The 24,002-nt window shown below is 45.1% G+C and overlaps 1 protein-coding gene across 1 annotated transcript in view; it reads right to left on the bottom strand.

The window, feature by feature from the left end:
- Msp300 (Muscle-specific protein 300 kDa) overlaps window positions 1–24,002 on the bottom strand; it is a gene marked incomplete in the record, with an annotated part of 57,543 nt that overhangs the window by 30,764 nt on the left and 2,777 nt on the right. The window contains 13 exon segments of the mRNA XM_011312083.1: window positions 10–168; window positions 230–1,040; window positions 3,255–3,406; window positions 3,612–6,938; window positions 7,046–7,141; window positions 7,311–13,943; window positions 14,589–14,663; window positions 14,777–14,972; window positions 15,045–15,493; window positions 15,549–21,898; window positions 21,976–23,038; window positions 23,243–23,351; window positions 23,417–24,002. Of these exon segments, the coding sequence (XP_011310385.1) occupies window positions 10–168; window positions 230–1,040; window positions 3,255–3,406; window positions 3,612–6,938; window positions 7,046–7,141; window positions 7,311–13,943; window positions 14,589–14,663; window positions 14,777–14,972; window positions 15,045–15,493; window positions 15,549–21,898; window positions 21,976–23,038; window positions 23,243–23,351; window positions 23,417–24,002 (20,006 nt within the window).

Below are 24,002 nucleotides of genomic sequence, written 5' to 3'. Positions count from 1 at the left end.
TCAACTAACCCTCTGTAACAATTGACCCTCAACCTCGACTTTGGCTTCTTCAGCAATTGTTAATTTCTCTGGCAGATCTCCAACGCTCGTAAATTGACCTATCAGCTCCAACTCCTTACCCATGTCACTCAGATTTTTATTGACTTGCTTGCAGCTCTTGACAGCAGTCTACAATACGAATTAATGATATTAAATCAGTCTGATTACTGATTTTACCGTTGAAACCTACCGAATAGTCGTGAAGTCGCTGTCTAGTTTGAACGAGTGACGTGAGTCTGAGAGGTTCCTCAAGGAAAATTCTCTTCTCCTGGGTCCACGCCCTGACAGCCTCGTGGAGAGCGAGAAATCTCTGCCAGGCATCGAGGGTATCACCGACCTGCTGTTTCTTCTCCTCAAGCCAGGACCTGATCTGTCCCAATTGCTCAGTCAAATTTGAAATAGTCTTGCGGATCAGGTCGCGCTCCTCGTCGTCTCTTGTATTCTCGACGATGGTCTGTCCATTCTTCGTCAATCTCTCCAATTTGTCAGACATTGCTGTGAGCTCAGACTGAATCTGTCTCAGTGATTCCCTGAGTTTTATCGGCTCAATTGATCTGTCCTGGACCTTCAGCTCAGCCTGACGTATCCATGCCTGAAGCTCATCAACATCTGACAAATAATCACTCCTTATCGTTCTCGCTCTCTTCTGATCTCTCTGCTTATCCTCCATCGCGAGCACTGCACTCTCAGCGTTTAGCTCCAATGACGTCAACTGTTGTCCTAGATCACTTGGTATCAGCTGTTGGGTTGTTTGGTACCGCGCCTTAGTGCTACCGGAGAACCTCTTCACCCTGTCGACGAGCTCGATAAGACTCTCCCTGATGTGAACTATCGAATTCTCAATGTCCTCTTGGTCTGATCCAAATACGTAGAAGATAACAATTCTCTGGTGAAGCTCTTCCAGACGATTCTCAAGATTTTGCACTTCTCTCTCGTCTTCCTCGAAGGATTTCAAGTCTCCTCTCGCTTTTTCCGATTTTGAACGGAGAGACGTGACAAGCCTGAAAGGTTTTTATTATTCTATCTCATTCTCAAGGTAATTCCGACAATGCAACTGTTTTATTTACGATTGCGTTCTTGTGTTCGCGGTATTTTTGACTTGGTGAATCAGAAATAAAACTAGTTGTCGACCTAGAAAAATCTCGTTGCTCTATTGGCGGGGGATATTCGGTAATTTCAATACGATGTTCACCACATTGCTGCAGGTGAAATTTTCAGATGTTCCGGAATTTTCAGGAGTTATCGTCGGATAGATCTTCTAGGGCTCGCTTAATTTCTGGTGTTAGTCGTGAGGGAAAGAGACGGAGGTGGGCTAAAAGTAGATCGGCTAAGTTATGTTGCTTTGGCAGCACGAATTTTCGACGGTAAATCTCAAAAGTTGCGGCAATTTATTCATTATTCCTTTTTATGATTGTTGAAAATAAATTACGCTATTGATTTCGTCATTCAGGACACGTGACGGAATAAAAAGAAATGGTAATCATGTGTGCAGCATTGAGTGTCTATGACATCATTCACTGAACTGCTGGTATTCTTGGACTTGAAGTGAGAAAAAAAAAGTGGAGGAGAAAATCGTGGCAGTGTTGAATACCAGAATTTTTAGTTGTTTAAATAAAATAAAATAAAAAACATAAAACCGACAGGTGAAGGTCAGCAACTCGGAACTGGCACATTATAATCTATAATGATCTAGAATTAATCGGCGATTCTGGGAGAACTCATTTATCGATCCGATCGAGTGATCTTGCAATTTGTTCTGCGATTCTGCGCAGTGGAAACGCGGGAATTTCGGTCCGATCTGCCATCGACTAGTTCTACTCGCGAAAATCCACTTAATTCACCTTTAAACGGAAAAATTACCTGGATAATTAGCTCAGACAAGGGGAAAAGTCTCGTCCGTGATTATCGAGAGTAATTGAATAATTGTTGATAGGTTTATTGCACGGCTTAACAATATGGCGCGGCACTAATCAGCCAGCAGTTGTTCGCGGTTCGAAACGTATTGAAGTGATGATGACAATTTTGGTGTCTCGTTCCCTCTCCATTGCCATTTTTTCACTCACTCGTTTATTTTTTCGGTGAAAATTCGTACGTGTGCCAAGAGCAAGAGCTAGTTCAGTGCGCATGCGATGGAGTCTTGAACACTCGGTGATTTTTCGAAACGCAGACACCCTGTGGGCTAATAATAATTCTCAACGGAGACGAAAGTACTATTTATTTATGTCCGTGATTTTTTAGAATAACTTTAAGGTCGAGCCGGCGTTAAATGCCAATGACTTTGCCTGTCAATTTTTTTTTTCAAATTATTACTCGTCACGAAAAAATCACTTTTTGCCGAATATTTCGAGGGAAAATTTATTGTTTTAAATAATAATGAATGGAAAAATGAGAATAAGAAATCGGAACGGATATTTACATCACGGGCTCTCGTAAATCCAATAACCAACTCATTTTTTATCCGTAATATTATTTTAGTAATTTAATTTTAAGAATTAAATGGAATACTGAAGTATTTTTATTTATATAAAATTTAATTTATATTTTCATTGCATTCCGTAATTTTGCGGTGAACTTTCTGTTAATTGGTGTGTTTTCTTGGATTGTGAAATGATGACTGAATCATCGGGAGAATTTGATGATTCCGTGATCACTGGGAGATGGAGAACCATAAGACAGATAATAATAATAAATAATAACGCGAATGCCACGGCCGTCAGCCTTCGCACGAGAGCACGACCTTTCTCTTATTCTACGATCGCATGAATTACGTCAGTGGACAAATTCAGTCATGACGTTTAACTCATCCAAAATTAAATGATTTTCACCAGTTCCAGGTGCTCGTGTAAATCGTCGATTAATCATCAATCGTTTCGCATTATTTGTCAGCAACTTGACACGCAATTATTCAAATTCATGATCAACACTTGAGATCATGGAGTCATCGCTCATAAATTTATCGATTTTCACTCCCTCGCTGTCATTTTATAATAACAAATAATCATTTTGTAACGATAATAAATGGGGAAATAAGCGGAAAGCTCATGCCGGAATAAAAATCCATGCGCATGCCTAGATCTGCCTGTGGTGGACGCTATTTTAAATAAAAAATCATTGTAATATCACTTTTGATGCTCTACTGAAATGAAATTATTTCAATTTGAATTTATCTCATGATTTCACGTCCATGTCAGGCAGTAATGGAATCATTCACTCACATTGCCGATGACTTCTCGAGTTTGTCCAGTCGCTCCTGGAGAGCACGTGCTGGTGCATCTGTGAATGCAGCGAGATACGCCAGTACTGGGCCCGTGAGGCCCTTAACTTCTTCAGTCACAGGTTCCAGTTTTTCAGCTTCAACCACAAGTTCCTGTGGAAAATCCAATAAAATCCCTTAATCCCAGACGAAAAATATATTCACCCTTCATTCTATAAATTTTAATTATTGTTCATTTATTTATATCAACATTTATTTTTCTATAGGCAATTTTTCTTCGGGCAAATCGATTCGATATCGGAAAAAATGATTTTTTACTGTTCCTGTAATCCTAGAGCTGTTAAAAAACATGACTTACATCAAGAATCTTGATGGTATCTCTAATATGCTGTTTGGATCTGACAACGGTATCCACGAGCTTGCTCCTCTCCTCAATAGCTGTTAGTCTGGTTTCAGTATGACTCCACCTAGCCTCAAGCTCCTCCCAATGTTTTGAGAGTGCCTCCAGGGCATCTCTGCGTCCTTCCAACCCAGACACAAGCTCCCGCCACTCAGCATTGGACTCAGCCAACTGAGCTTCAATATTCCGATGATTATTGGCATCAGCAACACCCAACACCTCCTGGCCACGCTCATTCAACAGATCCAACTCGAACTGTTGATTCTGAATGTCGTTGAGTGCATGTGTGATCTTCTGGATATTGAACTGAAGTCCAGCGAGAGTCGTGACAGGTTCGTCAGTGAATCTAGTCCTGGCTATAACAGCTTTCACACGCTCCAAAGTTTGGGTGTAGTCCCTCCAGCTGTCAGCGGCTTGTTCCAGTCTGGCACGATGTGACTTTGCTGTATTCAAAGTATTCTTCAGGAGTTGCGTGTGCTGCTGCTGCTCAAGACTCAATTCCTCCTGCTCTGCACTGGTGAGTGACGGCCAAATTTTGTCAGCTGACTGCTGAATCTGCTGAGACACTAGCTCACGAATTGACGACTCCGAGCTGAAGTATATCTTGTGCTCCTCAAGATCACTGACAATATTCTCAAAATCAACTCCATCTTTATCACTCTGCAGTCTGATCTCCGCTTCTCTCACCCAATTATGCAATTTTTCCGTCAGCACTCCATAGTCCAACCGCATTTGGTGATTGCTCTCCAGATAAACGCCACGATCTTCCATTTCTCTGGGTAGAGACGAGAGCAAGGACATCGCCTCGCTCAACATCTCCTTCAACGATCCAGGCATGCTCTCCTCGTGTTTTACAGACGCCTTGAGCCCCCGAATCCTTTCGAGATATTCATTAACAGATTCGCAGAGGTCTTTATGCTTCCTGATCTCGTCCTCGACACTCACAGCCGATCTCTCCAACAACGGTCGTGACTTCACCAGCTTCTCCCTCGTGTCCATTCCATCGAGAATGTCTGAGAGTTCATCAGCCAAACGCTTGTGCTCAGCAACAGTCAATTCATGCTGATCCCTCTGCATCTCAACAGCTCGTCTGAGACACTGAAGCTGTTGCTTCAACGATCCCAATTGCTCAGTGATATTATTCCGATCCACTGCAGATCCATCAGCAGCAATCTGCTGTCCTTTATCCGTTGCACTAGCCAATGTAGCCTCGCACTCCTGGATCTTGGAGATGACGTCGTCGTATCGTTTGATTTTCTCCTCAATCGGCTGCTCCTGCTTCTCAATATCCCTCACAATTTCTGTATACTTGGCGATAAATGTCGTTATCTCCGCGACAAGGGCGAGGAATTGCTGTCGAAGTAGCAGAAGCTGTCTCAATTTCGATATTTGTCCCTCCATTGCACGAATTAGATCATCCTGCTGAGCGACAACCCCATGGAGATCACCGACATTAGCTGACTGCAAATCCGAGAGCTTCTCCTTATTCGCCTTGAGATCACCGAGAATCTTCTCATAAGCTGTCAACATACCCTCGACGTCTTCCACCCTCGGTCCAATCGGTTTATTCAAATCCTGCAATTGCTTCTGAATATCCGACATGAATCGCACAGCTTCAGCAACTCGTGCTGCAGCTTCCTCAGCATCAGCGATACTCTTCTGCAGAGTGCTCGCTCTCTCATTGATGATAGCAGCAACTCTGGAGTGTGCGTCCTTCATGCTCTTCAATTGATCACTCAATTCCAATTTGTCTGCATCACTGACAGTAGGAAGGATTGATTTTCCCTGTTGCAGGATCTTCTCGACATCATCGCCGAATGATTTTGCCTCGTCCTTAAGCCGATCGTACTTGGCTAATTGTTCACGAAGAACATCAACACTAGATGTTCTGACGTCTGACGAGGTTGCAGTCTCAGCTTCTTTGATCCAACGCTGGCAGCGATCGATTTCACTCTCAAATGCCTTTCGCCCCTGAAGAAGATCTACCAATGACGCCTGTTTTTCTGCAGCCTCTTGTTTAAGGGCGTCGTAATCATCGCTCAGTGCATTGATGATCGATTGAAGTTTAGATCGATCTTGATCGTTGCAGTCACGCATCAACGAGTTGGCGTGTTTTAACACGTTCTTCATGCTGTGCTCGCTGAAGGCGGAGATTTCTGAATCAATTCCATTATGCTGGGCAATATCCTGTTCCACTTTGAAACTCCTCAATGGAAGATAACCACTTAGCTTCTTCAGGTCATTGTGTGTCGCCCGAATCCAGAGCTTTGCACGATCAAGATCGGCCTCGAGTTTTTTCCGCGCATCAGACGCAGCTGTCGCACCAGATATCTCTTCCCTGAGGATTGAGCACAGCTCGGCCTGCTCACCACGCAATGATCTAGTGCTTGACTCGAGTTCCTGTTGCTCTGACACTTCAAGTTCATTCTGCATATTGCCAACTCGTTTCTCTAATGTATCGATAACGATTTGCTTGTTCTCAGCTTCTTTGAGCATCGCTTTGAGCGATTGTACTCGATCATCGGCGGGCTTAACCTCGTAACCGAGGAGTTCACGAACTCTAGCTTGTTGCTTCTTCTGGCTGATCCACTCTCGGTTATCCTCGATCTCTTTTCGTGTTGCTTCGATTCCCTGAGCTGTCATGTCCAGAACTTGAGATTTCCTTTGGAGCTTCTTTCCAATGTCAGCGTATCTACGCTCGACCGATTTAATTTGCTCCTCTATCTGCTGTGAATCCAGATTACTGACGGAATCAATCACTTGATCCGCGAAGTTCTTGACTTCCTCCAGTCGCCGTGGCGCTTGACTCTCGAACTCTGAGGTGATGTTCTTGACAGCTGAGATCTTCTGACCTATATTCAAACCGTTGCCCTTCTCGATTACGTCCACCTTCTTCGCGAGTGAATCGAACCAATTCTGAATATCATGAACCTGGGATCTGTATTTTTGTATCAAATCCTGGGTGGATTGCTTGTCAGCGATTGCCTCTAGGAGTTCTGACTCAAGTTTGTTGAGGCCTTCTTCGATATCATCGTCTTGACCATCCGTCCTCAGATTCATTTCCGTCAAAACCCGAGATCTTCGATCTGCTACACTCGTCAGGACGTCATTCATCGCCTGCAGCTCAGCCTGAGCTGCTTCTGCTCGCAATTTTGCTGGTCGAGATTTCCACTCTGCGCAGGAGGCTCGTTGCTGATTTATCCAGGTGCGCAGGGCGTTCTTCTGGCGGGTCTGCTCTTCGAGATCACCCACTGCTTTCGACACATTCGCCAAGTGCACTTGCATCTAAATACCCACGATGAAAAATAAGAATGAAACCGATACTAATTGTTTGAATATCGACGAGTGTAAGTTAATGGGAGTTACTAGAATAAAATAATAACATTGCAAACCTTTTCGCACATGTCATTAAGTTTCGTTAAAAAGCCTTTTTTCTCGACATCATTCAAGAGTACCTTCAGCCTTCCAGCAGTACTCTGATTATGTTTCTGCACAACACAAGTAAATGAAAAAACGAAAAATTAAATAGTCCATGCAAAAGCTCAATTGTGAATAATCAATAATTTTAGTTGTGTCAATGCGAAATAAAAATCAGTTTAAATTTCGAGTAATAAAATCACATCAATAAATGATAGAATAATTGAAAAAATTAATTACCTGATCGATGAAATCCTCGAGTCGATTTCTCACTTCGATTTCCCTCTGCGGTATCTGTACCGGTGGAGCATCCAGAGGACTCCCAGGTCTTGACACACATGCAGCAGCAGCTTCACAGGCTTCAATTGCAACAGCAAGTCTTGCCTTCTCAGCCTGAAGTTTATTGTGAAGAGTTCTAGCCCTCTCCAGGTTTTCTTCAGCAGTCTCCAGGGTGTCCAGTGATGTCTCCAACTGGGCACTCATAATCGGCTCGTAAGCATCAAGATTTTTCATGATGCTCTCCAAAGTTCTCTCGTAATCCTCGAATTTACCGAGAGACTCGTCCAGTCGATTTTTAATCTGCAGAGCAGTATTGAGGAGAGAATTGTAACTATCCTGGACATTTTGTAATTGCGTCCGAATCGTGGATTCAATTCCAGGATTAACAGATACATAACGATCGATTTGTCCCTGTCCTTCAGCTTTTAGATCATCCAAATTATGCTGGTACTTGTTGATCTCCTCCAGAAGAGTCTGATGCTGTTTAATCTGAGACAGTGTTTGCTCTTTGCTGGTGATGTACAGGGAGTTGTGAGCCATCAGCTGGAAGGACACCTGGAGCAGCCATTTCTCCGTTTCCTGGAGTGCGCTGTGGTAGGAATTGTACTCCCTGATTTCATTTTCCACGAGTGCTTTCTGCTGGTCCACGAGTTCTCTCAGGGACTCCCATCGAGTAGCGAGTTCCTTTGCCCTCTCTTCGGTTGTCTTCTCCCTTGCCCACGACGACAACTCCACCGACTCCTCCAACAGCCGATCCAAATCCGCTTTCTTCACCTTCACTTCCTCCTGAATGTGTCGATAACGCTCGCAAAGTGTTTTCATCTCCCCGATTTCTCCTTTAGTATCAGGAAGTCCCTCAATCGTGTGTTCAGTATCTCGCAGCCACTTGTCAAATCTCTCATAAGCATCACCGTGATCCTCCCACCTTGTCAAAATTGATTTTACTTGTGCCTGAATTGTATTGAGATCCATACTCAACTGCTCCCAACTGGATCTCATGGCAGCCATATCCATTCTGAGTTGATCCTGCTGTTCAGGTAATGCAGTATTGATGGCCTTAGCAAAGGCATTCTGAAGTGTCGACAGCAGATGCTGTCCTTCGGTGATTCTCGTTGCAACGACTCGAGTTGTTTCGATTTTATCACGCGCCCAATCAAGATCTCCAACACCAGCGCAATCCTGGACAGAGCCATGAGCAGTCAAAAGCCAATCCTCCATTTCTTTTTTCGCTTTGATGAATTCCGTGTGATCCGACAAGTTCTTCTCGACTCTCGACACAAGACCCTGGGCCTCATTGAGAACAGCTGTGTACATCGATTGCAGTTGAACTGTTTTTTCCCTGGCCCAGCTGCACGCCGATATCTCAAGAAGTGCCTCACACTTGTCATTCAACTCCTCGAGCACTGGCTTCTGTCGAATCGCCTCCTCCACCAGCTGCTTGCATCTGTCAAGATCCTCAGGAGTTTTGTTCTCGCGTGTTTGCTCACCGTTGACCTTAACCTGGAATTGATCAAGCCAGGACTTCATACTGTCAGTTGCTGCATTGAATTGTGACCACATGGATATGCAATTTGCCAGTGTCTTCTGGGACTCTTCACACTGCGACTTCAGGGACTTCCAATCAAGCTGCAGCTGTCTGACTTCCTGTCTGATACTGTCCTGACCCTCGGGTCCTGTTGAACGAATCACCGATTCATGGAGATCCACTACTTTCGAAATCAGGGACTCTCCCTCCGGCAATGACTGTATGATCTCGTTTATTTTTCTCTCTCGCTCGATGAGCTTTTCCTTCTCACCGTGAGTCATGCTGAATTGTTGTGCATCAACTCTCATTTTCCTGACCCAATCTGACGCTGCGTTCTGCGCTCGTTGAAACCTCTCGTGCTCGTTCACCTGATCCTCCAGAGTTGTTATCTTATCACTGACTAATTTACGGATATCCTCGTACTTGGAGATCGTCGCGTCGTAGGGTCCCCTCGTGATACTCGCATCTTCACTCAACTTCGACTTCAATTTATCGATTGTCCCCGCCTGTACTTGCATGTCCCTCTGAACTGTCTTGTACTTCTCGAGCAGAGCTCTCTTCTCACTCAAATCATTCTTGGAAGTCTCCTCAGGCCTGATCTTGCCCTCAGCCTCATCGATCCAATCAGCAATGAGTCGATGAAGCTTACCGAGTTCTTCAAGAGCAGTTGCCCTGATCGACAGCTTCTGTCGTGCCACCTCCACATCAATCATGAGCTTCTCAAAATCAGCTCTGAGATTGTCAGTGTCTTCCTGAAGCTTCGCCGCCCCATTCTGCTCGGTATTCATTATCACCTTCTCCTTGAGCTCCAGAGCGTACCTCAGCTTGTTCTGGCCTTGCTCCAGGGTCTGACGAATGGCCTTGCAGCTGTTCAATTTATTATTGACCTCATCAATCGTCGAGGGTATCAATTGACAATCCCCTAACTTCTCCCGAGTTCTGTCTATCCAGTCCTGACACTCCTGATAAAGCGTATTATGCTGCTGATGCTCCTGATAATGCAACTCCAATCGTCGCATTATCTCCTTCGCGAGTGACAACAGAGCGTTGTATTTAGTCGTGAGCTGAGTAACTTGATTTGATATCCTGGTATCAGCACAAGTTTCCAGAAGGATCTGCGCCTTCATGTTGAGCCTGTCCAATTCCTTCTGCCAGTCGAACAACGTCTGGAGATGTATCTGAAACTGCTCAAGAACATTCTTCTTCTCTTCCAGACTATCCTGGAGTTTATTGAACGGCTGAACCAATTGCTCTGTCTGCGTGAGCCACTCCAGTGACTCAGAATACTGATCCTCGTACTCTGTCCACTTGACAATACCAATCTCGAGTAAACCCTTTGCATTATTCAAAGCATCGACGTAATTATCGTATTCTTCCTGCAATATAGCCACTTCTTCCTCGATAATCTCTTTGTCTTCAGCATCAGCAATTTGACAAGCGGCATTACCACACTCTAGCGCTTTCTCCAGCTTTCGCTGTCCCTCGGGAAGTTCACTCTGAAGAACCTTGAGTTGAGTGATCTTGCTGGAGAGAGACTCCTTGTCTCCAGTGGGTTCTGAACATTTACCAAGTCTTTCTTTGGCAATTCTGAGCCACTGTACAAATTCATTTCCACTATCGACAAATGCTTGATGCTGTTCAACAGTCTCTTTCTGTTTGGCATACAGCTCCTGGGCGTGCTTGCTGAGTGTTTCGTATTTGATGGATATCTCAGTGGCTGGTGTCGCCTGCTGAAGATCCTCAGCCTTAGTCGTTACAGATTGAATCATCGGTTCAAACGCTACGATGTCCTGAACAATACTATTCGTCTGTCTCAAATTAGCCTTTCGCTCGCCGATTGCCAGCGAGTTCAATCCAACCAGACCCTTCTTGGCCTTCGATACCTTCTGCTCACAGACTTGCTGGAGTTTAGCTTCCCTGTCGTTGATCCACTGCTGGAGCTGGGAGTACGACGAGCTGTAGTCCGCCCACTGGAGAAGACTCGTCTCCAAGTGAACTTTTGTTGTTGAAATTTTCTTAACCAGTCGCTCCCAGTCATTCTGAATCTCTTTCAATTGCGCATTTATCTCCTCACGTCCATCAGACCTCGTATTCCTCGCTACCTTCTCACCGCAATTGACGGTCAAATGCACGAGATTCTGTCCATCTTCTCGTTTTTTCAATAAATCCTGGATCTTGTCCAGTCTCTCTTGTAGCTCATCACGACTGCTGGTGGAGGCTGCCTCAGTTCCTTGTCGAATAATCTGTTTGGCATGATCAATCCATTCACGAGCCTTCCCCAGGTTCGACTCGTACTCCTGGTGCTGTGTTAAATTAGTCTCCACTTTGTTCAGAACGTCTCTCGCAAGATTGACAAGAACTTGATAACGAGAGTTCAAGTGTCTCAATTGATTATTGACGTAAGTATCCAAGTGAGAGGACAAAAGTGCTGACGCTGTCTTGTTGAACTTGTCGATCTGCTCCTGACCTTTCACCAAGTTCTCCAGGATGTCATGCACTTCCTGCACCTGTTTCGCCTTCTCCTCGATATCAGGCAAGAGTGCATTCTTCTGGGCCTTGATCAGAATGTCATACTGCTGAAGCCAATCACTCAGACGTTCGTATTCATCCTTGTACTCTCGCCACTGATTCACTGTCTCCTCCAGCTGATCCTTCTGCTGCTGAATCTCCTTGAACATCGTCTCAAAGCACTCGGCCATCGCCCTAATCTCATTTCTGATTATCGTTTGACCCTGTGAACTAGTGCTGGCGCAAACGACTTCACCAGTATTCTGGAGTTGCTCGACAAGGAGCTCACCCTGTGCCTTTTTATTAAGAAGACTCTCCAGAGGTGCAACAGCATTCTCAATGGCAAGTTTATCGCTCAAGGTCTTTTGCTTCATCGATGGGATCTTCTCTCTGGCGCGGCACAACCAAGCGATCAAATCATCGTACGATTCTTTATAAATCTTGTGATCCTTGTACTGATCCTCACGCTCAGCCAGTAGAGACTTTATCTGTTCGAACAGCTGATCGAATTTATTGAGAGTTGCTTGAGCCTGAGATGCCGCTGCACCCTGAACACCACTGGCAATCATCTCCCCGACTTTCGCCTTCAAGCCATCGACTTCGATATTTTCGCATCTCACCTTCTCCTCCAGAGCCTTGATTCTCTCCAATTGTCCGCGTTTTTCCGACATCGTCGTCTGGAACGGCAGAACTTCATCCAAAGAACTCTTCATGTAATCCACAGTTTTAGTTACAGATTGAATCTGCGCGAGGAGTCCTGTCCATTTATTAATCGAATCATCGAGATTCGTTTTCGTTTCCAGCATCTTCGAGGCCAACGAGCTCCACTGCTCCTGCAGCTTCGACACCGCTTCATTGATCGCAGTGTGACCACCAGGTGCTGTATTAGCGAGTACTGATTGTGCTAGCTCGATGATACCTTGGATTTTGGCGAATCCATCCTCTTTGTACAGCAGAAGTCCCTGGATCATCTCCATTTTGCTCTCCAGGTCTTTTCTAGATGAAGCCCCGAGGTCCGAGCAGTAGGCGAGTTTTTCACGGATTCCTTCTAACCAGCCCATACAAGCTGCTATCTGATTGTCAAAGTCCTGGTGATTCGCCACATACTGCTGCCAGCGATTATTCAATTCCTTGACTTTGCTGTTGATCTGGTGATACTTGATGCCCAATTCCGAGATATTCGACGAGCGAGACGTCAAATTCTTATTCAATTGCTGCGCTCTCTCCGTCACAGCGTCAATCTCCAATTCTTTAGCTCGGACTTCACCCTGAAGAGCCCGTAACTTCTCCAGCTGTTCCTTCTTCTCAGATAAATTCGATTTGAGATCAATGGCGTGTAGCTTGGTGTCAGTATTTTGGATCCAATCCAAACACTTCTCCTTCAGCAATTCAAATTCATTCCACTGCTGAAGTTTCATTTCGAGAGTATCGATTGTCGATTTTATCGCGGATACTAGACTCTGCCATTCCTGGTGGGAGGAATCAATTTGTGATCTGATATTCACTTGGCCAGACTCCAAAGTCCCTGGTATCACTCTCTCCCCTAATTTTTCAATCTGATGAATCCACGGCTCCTCTTCTGGAAGCCCCTGAAGAAGGTTCTTCAGTCTGTCTAGATTCGTATGAAGTGAAACTCTCTCTAGCTTAATATCTCCCCAGAGATTGACGGCGTTGTGAGTTGCATCCAGCCACTGATGAGTCTCCATGACAGCTTCGCTGTACTGCTGATGATCACGGACAATGCCTTCGTATTTCACCACAAATGCCTGCACCCTCTTCAGCAATGCGGCATGCCTCTGCGTCAAGTTATTGAGAACTTTATCAATTCTCTCTGTCATATCTGGCAAATTGGCAGCTTTATCTCTGAGGGCGAACAGACCCTCCTGACGGGCCTGAATAGAGTGAAGAGAGTCTCGATAAACTTGAAGCTGAATTCGTTTCTCATCCAGAGTTGTTCTCAATTCAATTTCCGGTTTGATCTGCTTCTCCAAATTTGACAGCCAATTGTCGAGGCTTTCGCTGCACTCGTCGAAGCCCAACCATCTCGATATCTTCACTTGAATATCGCGTTCGGTGGATGTTACGCCGTCGTGAAGAGTCTCCAGGGCTTTTTGGAGATCCAGCAGCTGCTGGCGGATGATCTCCCGACCGTCGGAGCCGGTTGTTGGGTACAAATGCTCTCCTGCTTCGACTGCATTGTTAACTAGGAGGGTACCAGCTGCAATGCGAGATAGAAGATTCCTCAGGATATCACCGTGGGCTATCAATTCTTGTTTGTCAGCTGTTGAGATGTCTGATGTGGATTGATAGTGGGACTGCGATGCTGTCAGCCAGTCGGTGCACTGCTTGTACCGCTCGAGGTACATCAGGTGATCTTGTGTTGCCTGTTCACATTTTTTGACTAGTTCTTTTGTGGTCCCTTGGATCGACTGGAATCTTGATGTTATTTGTTGGACGTTCGAGGAGAATCTCGTCTCGTTACTGGATTCTATCAATTCTGAAGAGTCATCACTCATTTTGTCGAATTCTGCCTCGTGACTCCGGAGATTAGCCAACAGAGACTGAAATAATTTTTCAAAATGTTTACTTACCATTGAGAATATTCTCCTAAATGACAAAATATTCATCACCAAATTCACAAACATTCCGGCATTTTTGATATTTTAAATTTACCCGCCTTTTCCCGTAACAATGGCGAATGCATACGAGAAATGACCCCGACAAAATGGCGGCGCGTTCGCAACATACTCCATTGAATTTTTATGATTATCTTGCGTGAAAAAATCTGAGAATATTTTCAGGAATGTAATTACAAGAATTTTTTAGCGAAATTTAGATATAATGAATTTAATTCGCACGTGGCGGGTTAGAGTAAAAAAAATCAATTTAACGATCGAGCGATGTCTTCAGTCCCCTGCACTCAGCAATTGTCGATCCATTGAAAAAAAAAAATGTCCACCATTTAATTTGGCAATCGCATAAGATTCAATGCCAAATATATTTGATTATGAATTATTCTTGGCGCAAAAGAATTTTTTTTTCTCAGTGGAGATAAATTAGAATAATGATTGTTGGCGTTAATAATAGAAGCTGTAAACACAAATGGAAATAATGATGATTGAAGCACGATCCAAAGCCTTCGACATCTTCCCAGAACACCATCGTCCCTAAAGCAAGCATTATTCATTTGACAAGTGCAATCTTACTTGCTCCAATTGATCACAGTGTGACATCAGCTCGGTCACTTCTCCTCCCCGTGCTTCAGCAGTCTTTCGTAATTCCTGATGAGATTTACAATAATCGACACAGAATGTGTTAATCACAATGAAATTCCAATGTCTGACAAACGGTGAATAACAAGAATTAATTGTCCAGACAGAAAAAAAACACTTACCTGGTACTTTTCCAATTGCTCCTGTTTTTCCTCCAACGTATTCTTCAGCGAGTAATTCTTCAGGATGGCCTCAGCCTCTGACAGCCAAGCCAAAAGCCTCTCCAGAGAATTTTCGTACTCATTCCACGACTGAATTCTCTCCTCCAGACGACGCACCACATCGTTCACAGCAGTCGTAAACTTCTTGTTCTCAAATCTGAGAGAACGACATCATACCGCAATTGACATTATGTTCAATTTATGTTTCTGCATTTGTAATATAATTTACCTCAAATTGGAGACATCTCTCTCCATAGATTCTTGAGATCTCGGTGGAAGAGTCGATGCATTAATCTTGACGTGTTCTTCGAGAACCGTGAGCTTGTGCTCGCCCTCGCTCTGGCCATCCTGAATCTCGATGACCTTCACCAGCCTGGCCTGAAGAGCAGCTTTGTTCCCAGTGTAATCGGTATAACTCCCAAGCCTGTCCCACAACTGTTTCTGATAATCTTGATACGCTTTCTGCAGATCATGGAATTGCTGGAAGATCTCCAGAAGCTTCTCGAGATTCTTAATCGCTTCATTCGAAGAAGCTACCAATTCAGTGTACCTCTTGGACACAGCAGCCACAGTCGCCATTATATCTGGTTGATTTTGGGAGGTCTGGGGTAGAGCATTTGCCTTCTCGGAGACAGCCTCAATGATTCTCTTGTGCGCCACTATCTCCTGATGGAGACTCTGTAAAAAATCGACAGTTATCTCAAATAATTGATTAATCAATCGCAAGCATTACCTTGCTCTTCACCAGCTTCGATCTAACTTCAGGAAGAGTAGACCACGCCATCGATGCATCCTGCTTCAAAGACCTCTCAGTATTCTCCAACCAGACGAGAATCTGCTGTAGAGTCTCCTGATAGCTGGACCACTGCATCGTCTGTGCATCCTGTTTCTTCTGCTGAGTTACAATATCCTCGTCAAGTCTATCCCATCTCTCCCTGATCTTCCTCAACTCGTGTCTGATGTATTCACGCCCCTGTGACGAGGTGGTGGGTAGAATCCTGTCACCAGCTGAATTTAGGGATGCAATCTTGGACTCTGCCTGCTCTCTCTCACTCAACAACATCTTCAAGCGACTGCTCTTCGCCTCCAGGTCCCCACCAATTTCCTCAGCCTTGAGAGACGACAGATTATCCTCCAATGGCGTTAACCAGGCCTCCACAGACTTCAGCCTCTCATCGAATCCCCTGTGCTCATCAACAATATTCTGACAGCGATCCACCACTTCTTTACTCAACACCAAAAGCTGCTGATATCGATTACTGATTTGGGAAATCGATGGCTTTATCCTGCCTACACCACTCGAGTTCAATAATCCGTGAGATTTATCTATGAATTCGTCGATATCTTTCTCTCGTTTTACTATTGTCTCTCTCTTCTCCTTGAACCCCTGGAGGTGGCACTCTTTGTCCTTCAGAGTTGATTGCAGCTGTTGATCTCTGAACGCAGCTTCCATCACTCTGAACCACTTGTTATGTGAGTCCAGTTGATTCTCAAAGTCATGCCACTTCTGGAGAGCAGAATTTTGTTTGGCTTCAACCCCTGAGATTTCATTGAGATGCTGCTGAAGAGCAGTCTCCAAGGCATCGACCTCTTTGATAATCGCTGGATGGCCTTTGCTTGCTGTCGTTGACAAAACAACATTCGATAATTCCTTCAACTTCTGAAGATGATCAAATCCTTGAGATTGTCCACTCTTCAAGACCGATATTGTTGCTATTCTCCTCGAGATATCTGCCCGCTCTCCCGTGATATCGTTGCAGTCGACGAGTTTCTCTCGTTCTAAATTCAACCAGTCCTCCAAGGTCTTACACTGGAGATTGAATTTGTTGTGCTTCTCCGTGCAATCCTCGAGATTCTGAAGTAGATCTTGTGACTTCACAACAATATTATGAAACAATTGCTTTATCGATTGAATATAAACATTCAGAGACGTGTCCTGGGTCTGATCAACCAGTCTCTGCGCCTTATCACATACCGATTCCATCAGATTCTGATAAGACATGATCTCCTGATGCATTATTCGATGATTCTGCAATTGCGCCCGTTTCTCCTCGAGTGTTGACTTCAATTCTGTGTGCTGATGCATTGTCCGCTCCACATCCTTCAACCAAGACGTCAATTGCTCCTGGGACATGGAAAATTCTGCGAATTGCGTGAGACACTGATCCAGCTTTTGTGACGACGATTGCAGATCCTCTGTGAATCCATCCCAACGTGCCCTCAAGTCCCTCAACTGCTGGCGAATTATTTCCCGGCCATCGGGTGACGTGTGGGCGTACAATTTCTCACCGAGATCGATCACAGACTCGAATTTTGGATTCTCCTTGGTTCTGGTGTCCGCCAAATCTCGAATGGACTTCTGACGATTCTGAAGAGCAGCCAGATCACCAACGATCTCCCGATGTTTTCCCAATTCATCATGCACTTGGTTGATCCACTTCAAGAACTCATTGTAACGTTCATTAAAAATGCTGTGTTCCCTGACATACTGCTCGTACCTGGCGACAGCTTCTCTCGCTTGATTCCTGATTGCCTGATAGCGTGTTGACTGTCGTGAGAGTCTCGTCGCAAGATCAGAGTCAGCCTCGATGCCCTGACTCCGTTCAACAGCTGCATTGAAGTCACCACTTTTGGCAGAGATCTCCTCCTCGAGACTCTGCAATTTTACGAGGTAATTTCTTTTGGTTTCTTCACTGCTCTTCAGCGTCTGATCTTTCACCCTCGACTCCATCTGCTTCGTCCAACACTCCAAATCTTCAACGATCTTCTCAAATTCCGTCCACTGATTGAATAAAGCATTGAGTCTAGCTTTCGTCGCTTCCAGTTGAGCCAGAAAGCTCTCCCAGGACTTCTTCTGGGCCTCGTAGGCTTTTGAGAGAGCTGGATGGCCAGCAATCGACGTCTGCTCGAGGATGATATTCAACTGTTGATTGCAGTCCTCTAGGATTCGCTCAGCCTCAGGTTTCTGGGCCAATATATTCTGAATCTGATTGATCTTCGCTCTGGCTGACTCTCTCTCCACGGCGCTGTCCTCACCAAGATGTGAGAATTCATTTATAACCGAATTAATCCAGTCCCTAGTTTTATCAAATGTCTGGAGATAAGCCTCGTGATTAGCAACATGTTTTTCAGCCACATTAATTCGATCCTCGATATTCCGAGCTAGTTCTTCGTAACCCTCGATTATATTCCCAAGCATTTCGCTCGCCTCGTCGTCAGCCACTTCTTCCAAACGCGACGACAGCTGCTGAAGAATATTTTTATGAACGCTCACGTCTTGTGATGTTGCCCTGTACGAGTGCAGCACGAGTTTCTTATCCTGGAGTGTTGGCAGCAGATCCTGCTTGTCACCGATTTTTTCACGTGTATCAGAGAGCCACTGCTTGACTTGAGAGTATTTGTCCTCGAACGAGGACCTGTGCATCATGTCATTCTCGATTTTCTTGTAAATGCCATTGGACCAGTCACCCACAGCGTCGACTCTGCTCCTGAGATTTCTGAGCTCAGCCCTGAGGGCTTCTCTCTGATCAGGAGTGATCTTGGGGAACAAAGCCTCACCAGCTTCAGCGATCCTGTTCAAAATCCCCTGTCCTTTCTCACGGTCTTCCCTGAAGGCCTTCAGCTCCATGAGACGCGCCTGATAAAAGGTGATCGGCTTGGGACCAGTCGCACCGTCCAAATTCTTCAGCTTCCCCTCAGCATCTTGAATCCAGGTCTCGAGATCTTGAACGTGGGACTGATACAGATCTCTCCCATCTTTCAATTCTCTCAATTTTTCCAAATGCTGAATCAGAAATTTTTTAATCGCTTGATACCGAGAGGACAGATGACCCACGTATTGACCAACTCGAGACTCTGGACTGGCCTCAACGATTTCATCACCGATCGCTGATAAATCCTTCATCTCCTTCTCGAATTCATTAACAGCTTCCATATAATTCTCAATCTCTCTGATTTTTTCCTCGATGTGGGGCAATTCGATGAGACCAGAGCCCTCGATTCTAATTTTACCCTCGGTTTCTTTGAGCCAGGAGGAAATATTCTCCGACGTTGTCTCATAGCGCTGCCACAATTCGATATTCTTGTTAAGAATTCCTTTTATCCTCGCGTAATCATCCTCCAGGGACTCCAGATCCTTCGCGACATTATCCCTTTCAGCCGTGAGTGCAGCAATCGTCTCGGGTGTTTCCACAGTCTTCAGAAGCCCCAAGGACTTGTCTGTCTCGATTTTTCGAGCCTTACACTCTCTTATTCCACTTTCCACATCAATTAACGACGTCATCTTCACCTCTAGATTGTATTTATCGCTGTTCTGCTCTGGTACGCACCACATGACTTTCTCCTTGTGGGTTGCTACCATTCGCTGGAACCCACTGAATTTCTCGTGATAGACTTTCGTGAGGAAGGCGACTAGCGTCGCAGATACCTTATCAGCATGACTGACGACACCTCTTCGACGTTCCTGAATCGATTCCAATTCTTTGGGTAGAGTTGAGTGACGAATTGCCGGATAGCTGTCCGAAGCAGCTGCTATATCCTGGTGAATAGCCTGAAGATCTCCGTCGCAATCCTCGAGTTCCTTCTTCAACTGCTGGCATTTATTTATTCTCACCAAAATTCTGGTGTTCTCACCGGTCAAATCGTCGCACTTTATGATTTCTTCACGAATTTTCGAGATCTGATCGCTCGATCTCTTCAGATTTTGCTTGATTCCTTTTTCTTTCTCTGTGAGACTCGAGGTGAGAGACGCCAGTCTATCCGCCGACTCCTGGACAACTCTGAACTGCTCATCCAGGACTTTGTTCAGCGATTCCAGGGTTGGCATCGATGCGTTGTCATTGATCTTGATTATCTGCTCCGTTTTGTCGGCTATTCCCTCATGCAGCAGCTGATAGGTGGGCAATTCCTCTCGATAGCGAGTCAATCTTACCTGTCCATTCTCAGCGTCAGTCAGACGTTCGTAAGCCGACGTCAATGCTTCATTGGTATTACCCAACCACCGGGTCAATTCGTACTTGGACTCTTCAATCTGTTTCCAGATGATCACCTGTGTCTCCAGTGACTGAGTCCTCTCCATGATCTTTGTGTAGATCTCCTGGTACTCGGTCCTCATCTTGGACAGATCGGTCTCTATTATTTTCCCCTTGAACATTGACATCAGTGACGCTTCCTTAATAATTTGCGCTGCCTTCTGCTCCATCTTCTCCAGGAATTGCTTTCCCTTCTTCAGAACTTCAGAGGCTCGCTTGTGTTTTTCAAGTGCAACGTTCGCCTGGGTCACGTCATTCGGTACATCCTGGAGGGCTGACTGAAGATTCTTCGAGTCCTCCATGAACTTCACGAGCTTCTGTCTGGATTCCTGGTAACTCCTCCAATTAATCTCCATCTCTGAGTATTTTTTTCTCTGCTCCTTCAACAAATCGTTAACTTTATCCCAATTAGCGTCGACCGAGGAGACAACCACTTGGACATTTGTCATGGCTTTCTGATCCTCTTTGATCAGATTATTGCCCTCTCGGTGGAGGGTGTTCTTGTCCGACTCTCTTCGCTGATGATCTTCGATCAAGTCATCGATCTTCTCCACTGCTGCTGACAATTCCTCACAAGTCTTCACGCTCATCGTTATTTCCTGCAACGATGACTGAGTCGTTACTATTTCTTCAGTTAATTTTCCATGGAGCTGTCGGAAATTCTCCCAACGCGCACCCAAACTCTCGAGTTTATCCCGCTTTGTCGATATTTCTGTTTTCAAAGCTAATGTTTTGTTCTCCAATTCGTGAACGAGATTGGCAGCTGTCAGAGACTTTCCCTGCTTGTCCCTCATCCTGATTCCCATGGTATCATCAACAGCAGGGATTTGCACCTTCCAGGATTCAATTTTATCATTTACCCTCTGAATCTCAATCGACAATTTATCCAAATCCTCAACCGTCGGTTTTCTGTTTTCCAATTGGTAGTTGGTGTGGCTCAATTGTGCGCTCGTCTCGTTGTACCAGTTGAGAAGCTCTCCCCACTTCTCCAGTCCCTTCTTCCTCTTCTGGACATCATCCTCCAGGGCCTTGTACCTGGAAGCCAAATCGGTGTAGATTTCGTTGAGAGCTTGTGCCTCCTGAGGTGTACCCTGAGCAGAGAGTCTTTTAACTTCATCATAAATCCCACCAAAAATCATCTGCTTCTCCCGATGCTCCTGAAGATATCCGTGGAGTGCTTGAAGATTCCTATCAACATTATCAACACTGACATCACTGACCTCCGTGATATTAGCCCTCGACTGCGTCATCCAATTCTCAAAATCGGAAATTTTAATGTGAAACTCCTGACGTGCGAGAAGTGCATCTGACACCAGATTAATCTGCTGTCTGACATTATCAGCTAATTTTCCCACTCTTCCCTTCATTTCGGAGACACGAGTCTTGAGAATAATTCCACCCTCGACCGTGACCCCGTGCCTGATATGATCAGACACCTGAGTGATACCAATGAGCTGTGCCTGATGATCAGAGATCTCTTTATTAAACACCTTCAAACGATTCAAATCCTTCTCCAATTTGACTGGCTCTGGGGTCTGAACATTGGGCTGAGTCTCAGCTAATCTCTCACTCTTGATCAGCCAACTATCAAAATCCCCAAGATCCTTCTCAAAATTCGTCCACGATGTCACCAATTTATCCAACTTGTTGGTTGTCTGGACGGAGATGTCGTGGACTGCATTCCACCGTGTGTAAACAGCATCAACTTCATCAGGAGCTACAGTCCTCCCCTCGATCTGCTGACTCACCTGAGATAAATCCTGAATATGTGGCAAATGCTGTTGGCACTGGCGCTCAAAGGCTCTCGCTGTCTGCATCATCTCGAATGCCTGAGGAAGACTCGATGGTTTTACACCGATTGTCGCAACTTGACACTCCGCTTGGTCAATCCAGGGCTTGACTTTCTCAATCTTCACTTCGTACTGCTTCCAGGTGGCAAGATTCTTCGTGGCATCGTCACGTTGATGGGAAATCCTGTCGTTCAGGGCCTGCAAAGACTTCTCCAGCTCGATTATCTCGGTCTTCAGGAGCTTCGAGTCGACAGCTTGTTCTTCTGTAAATCAAGGCAAATCATAAAAATTCCAAAAAACATTCTCCGTAATAATCATTTGCATTATCAAAATCATTTACCTGTAATCAATTCCTTTGATTCCTCCTCCAGAGTCTTCAGGTTCTCAATTTTATCAGAGATTTGCTTCTGCAGTATTTCCGTTTTTCGTACTCTCTCCTCTGGTGTTGTTGACGCATCCTGGACTGTGGCAATAGCCTGTGGTGCATTCTGCTGCGCCCAATTCTTCAACTCCATCATCTCATTCTGCACCTTTGACCATTTCACCCCCTGTTTTTCCAAATGAGTCACACGTTTCTCCACTTTCTCAATAGTCGTGTGCACGATCTTCTCGATCTTCGTGATCTCCTCCCTGATCGTGATCGTAATCTCCCCAGGATTGATGTCCCGTATTTTTTCCTCCGTGTCCTTCAATTTGGAGATTATTTCCCCGGATGATCTCTTCAAGTTCGAAAAAAATTCCTTCTGGAATTGAATATTGGAAGCGACTCTTTGTGCGTCCCGGAAGCTCATGCTCTTGATCTTCTGTAATTCCTCATTAGCTTCTCTCATTAGCTTGGTTATTTCTTCTTTCTGCTGCTCATACGCCTCCCACAGCTTCTGCGAGGTCTTCAGGGTCTTCAGGGTGTCGACACTCTGGCCATAAGTGTCATTCCAGCTCGACTCCAGCTGTTGAATCTCGGATGAGACGAATGGGGGTGCGTGCTGATCCTTCAGCAAATCCTTTCCACGTTGCAGCATACTCACAATATTCGCCCTCTGGGTCTCCAATTGACTCAATCGACTCTCATGATTGCTCACAGCTTCCTTCAGAATCTCAGCAGCTTTCTCCCCTTCTGCTGGCACCTCTGGACTCTCCACCGTAAATTCTCTCCTAACTTTCTCAAGGAGTGTGCAAACCTCGTGCACCTCTTTACGATAAGTGTAACTCTTCGTGTAGATGTCGGTCTTCGTCATTGTTATCTCAATGGTTGGTATCAAGTTCTTGTAACGCGTTATCAATTGTTCAAGCTGTCGTTGTTCACTCAGGGCTTCATGATCAGAACGATTCGTCGTCAGACTGTCCAGCGTCTGGACCAACCACTTCATCTCTTCTCGCTTGCTGTCAGCCTCATGGCACACATTCTACAAGGACCATTAAAAAACCATTCACAGGGTGTTCTTCAAGGTCTTCAAAGCAAGAGGGATGGTAAAGTGAGAGGAAGGAAAAAAACGTGCGAAAATTTACCGTTAGTGATTGCATCTGTGTCCATGAGTGAGCACAACACAAATATCGATGAATAATACGAATAAGCTGACACAAAAGAGATGATGACAATAACATCTTACCTGGAAGACAGTTCGTTCTTTCTGGAATTCCTCCAGAGAATTGACTTCTTTGAGAATTGTTCGGATAATGCCATCAACGTGATCCATCCATCTCACCATTTCCTCGAACCTAAACAGGAAAAATCAATGATCCAGTCTTTGTTTCGAATGAATTCGCGATCCACAGGTACTCACTTATTCCTGTAAGTGGCCCATTGCTCAGGGACTTGCTTCAACTGCTCCCTGAGTGTCTCAATCCTCTGAGCTGAATCCTCCCACATCTGCTCAGCCTGTGCCACAGCCTCCTGGAGTGTTTTGTCATCAGGCTTAATCTGGCTGTAAGCAATACTAATTTTCTTCAAGCTCTGTAAATTCTTCTGCACCTCACCGATGACTCCCCTCTTCACGAAGAACTCGTCATTCCTTCCAAGAATCGTGTCAACATTCTCGTTCTTGATCAACGCCTGCTGCTCTGAATTAATTTCCATCTCAATGTCCTTGAGGTATTGCAAAAATGTTGTCTCATCCAGGCGAAATTCGAGTCTCATCAGATGAAGTGGTGCAAAAGCCAGAACGTCACGCCATCGCTGCTGCAGTCCATCAACAGCATCGATGATCGGTCTCTGCTGATCAGATGGTAATGCATTCCTGAGATCTTGTCCAGCATTGATGAGATCCTGAATCCATCGCTCATTGACTTTTCCAAAGAAATCCTTGTGATTATCAACACTCTGTCTGTTATCGATTCTCCTGTCGCTGATTAAATTTTCAGCAGCTGTCA

Source organism: Fopius arisanus, unplaced genomic scaffold, assembly GCF_000806365.1.
Source record: "Fopius arisanus strain USDA-PBARC FA_bdor unplaced genomic scaffold, ASM80636v1 scaffold00096, whole genome shotgun sequence".
NCBI lineage: Eukaryota > Metazoa > Arthropoda > Insecta > Hymenoptera > Braconidae > Fopius > Fopius arisanus.
This window is presented reverse-complemented; position numbering and strand designations above follow the sequence as displayed.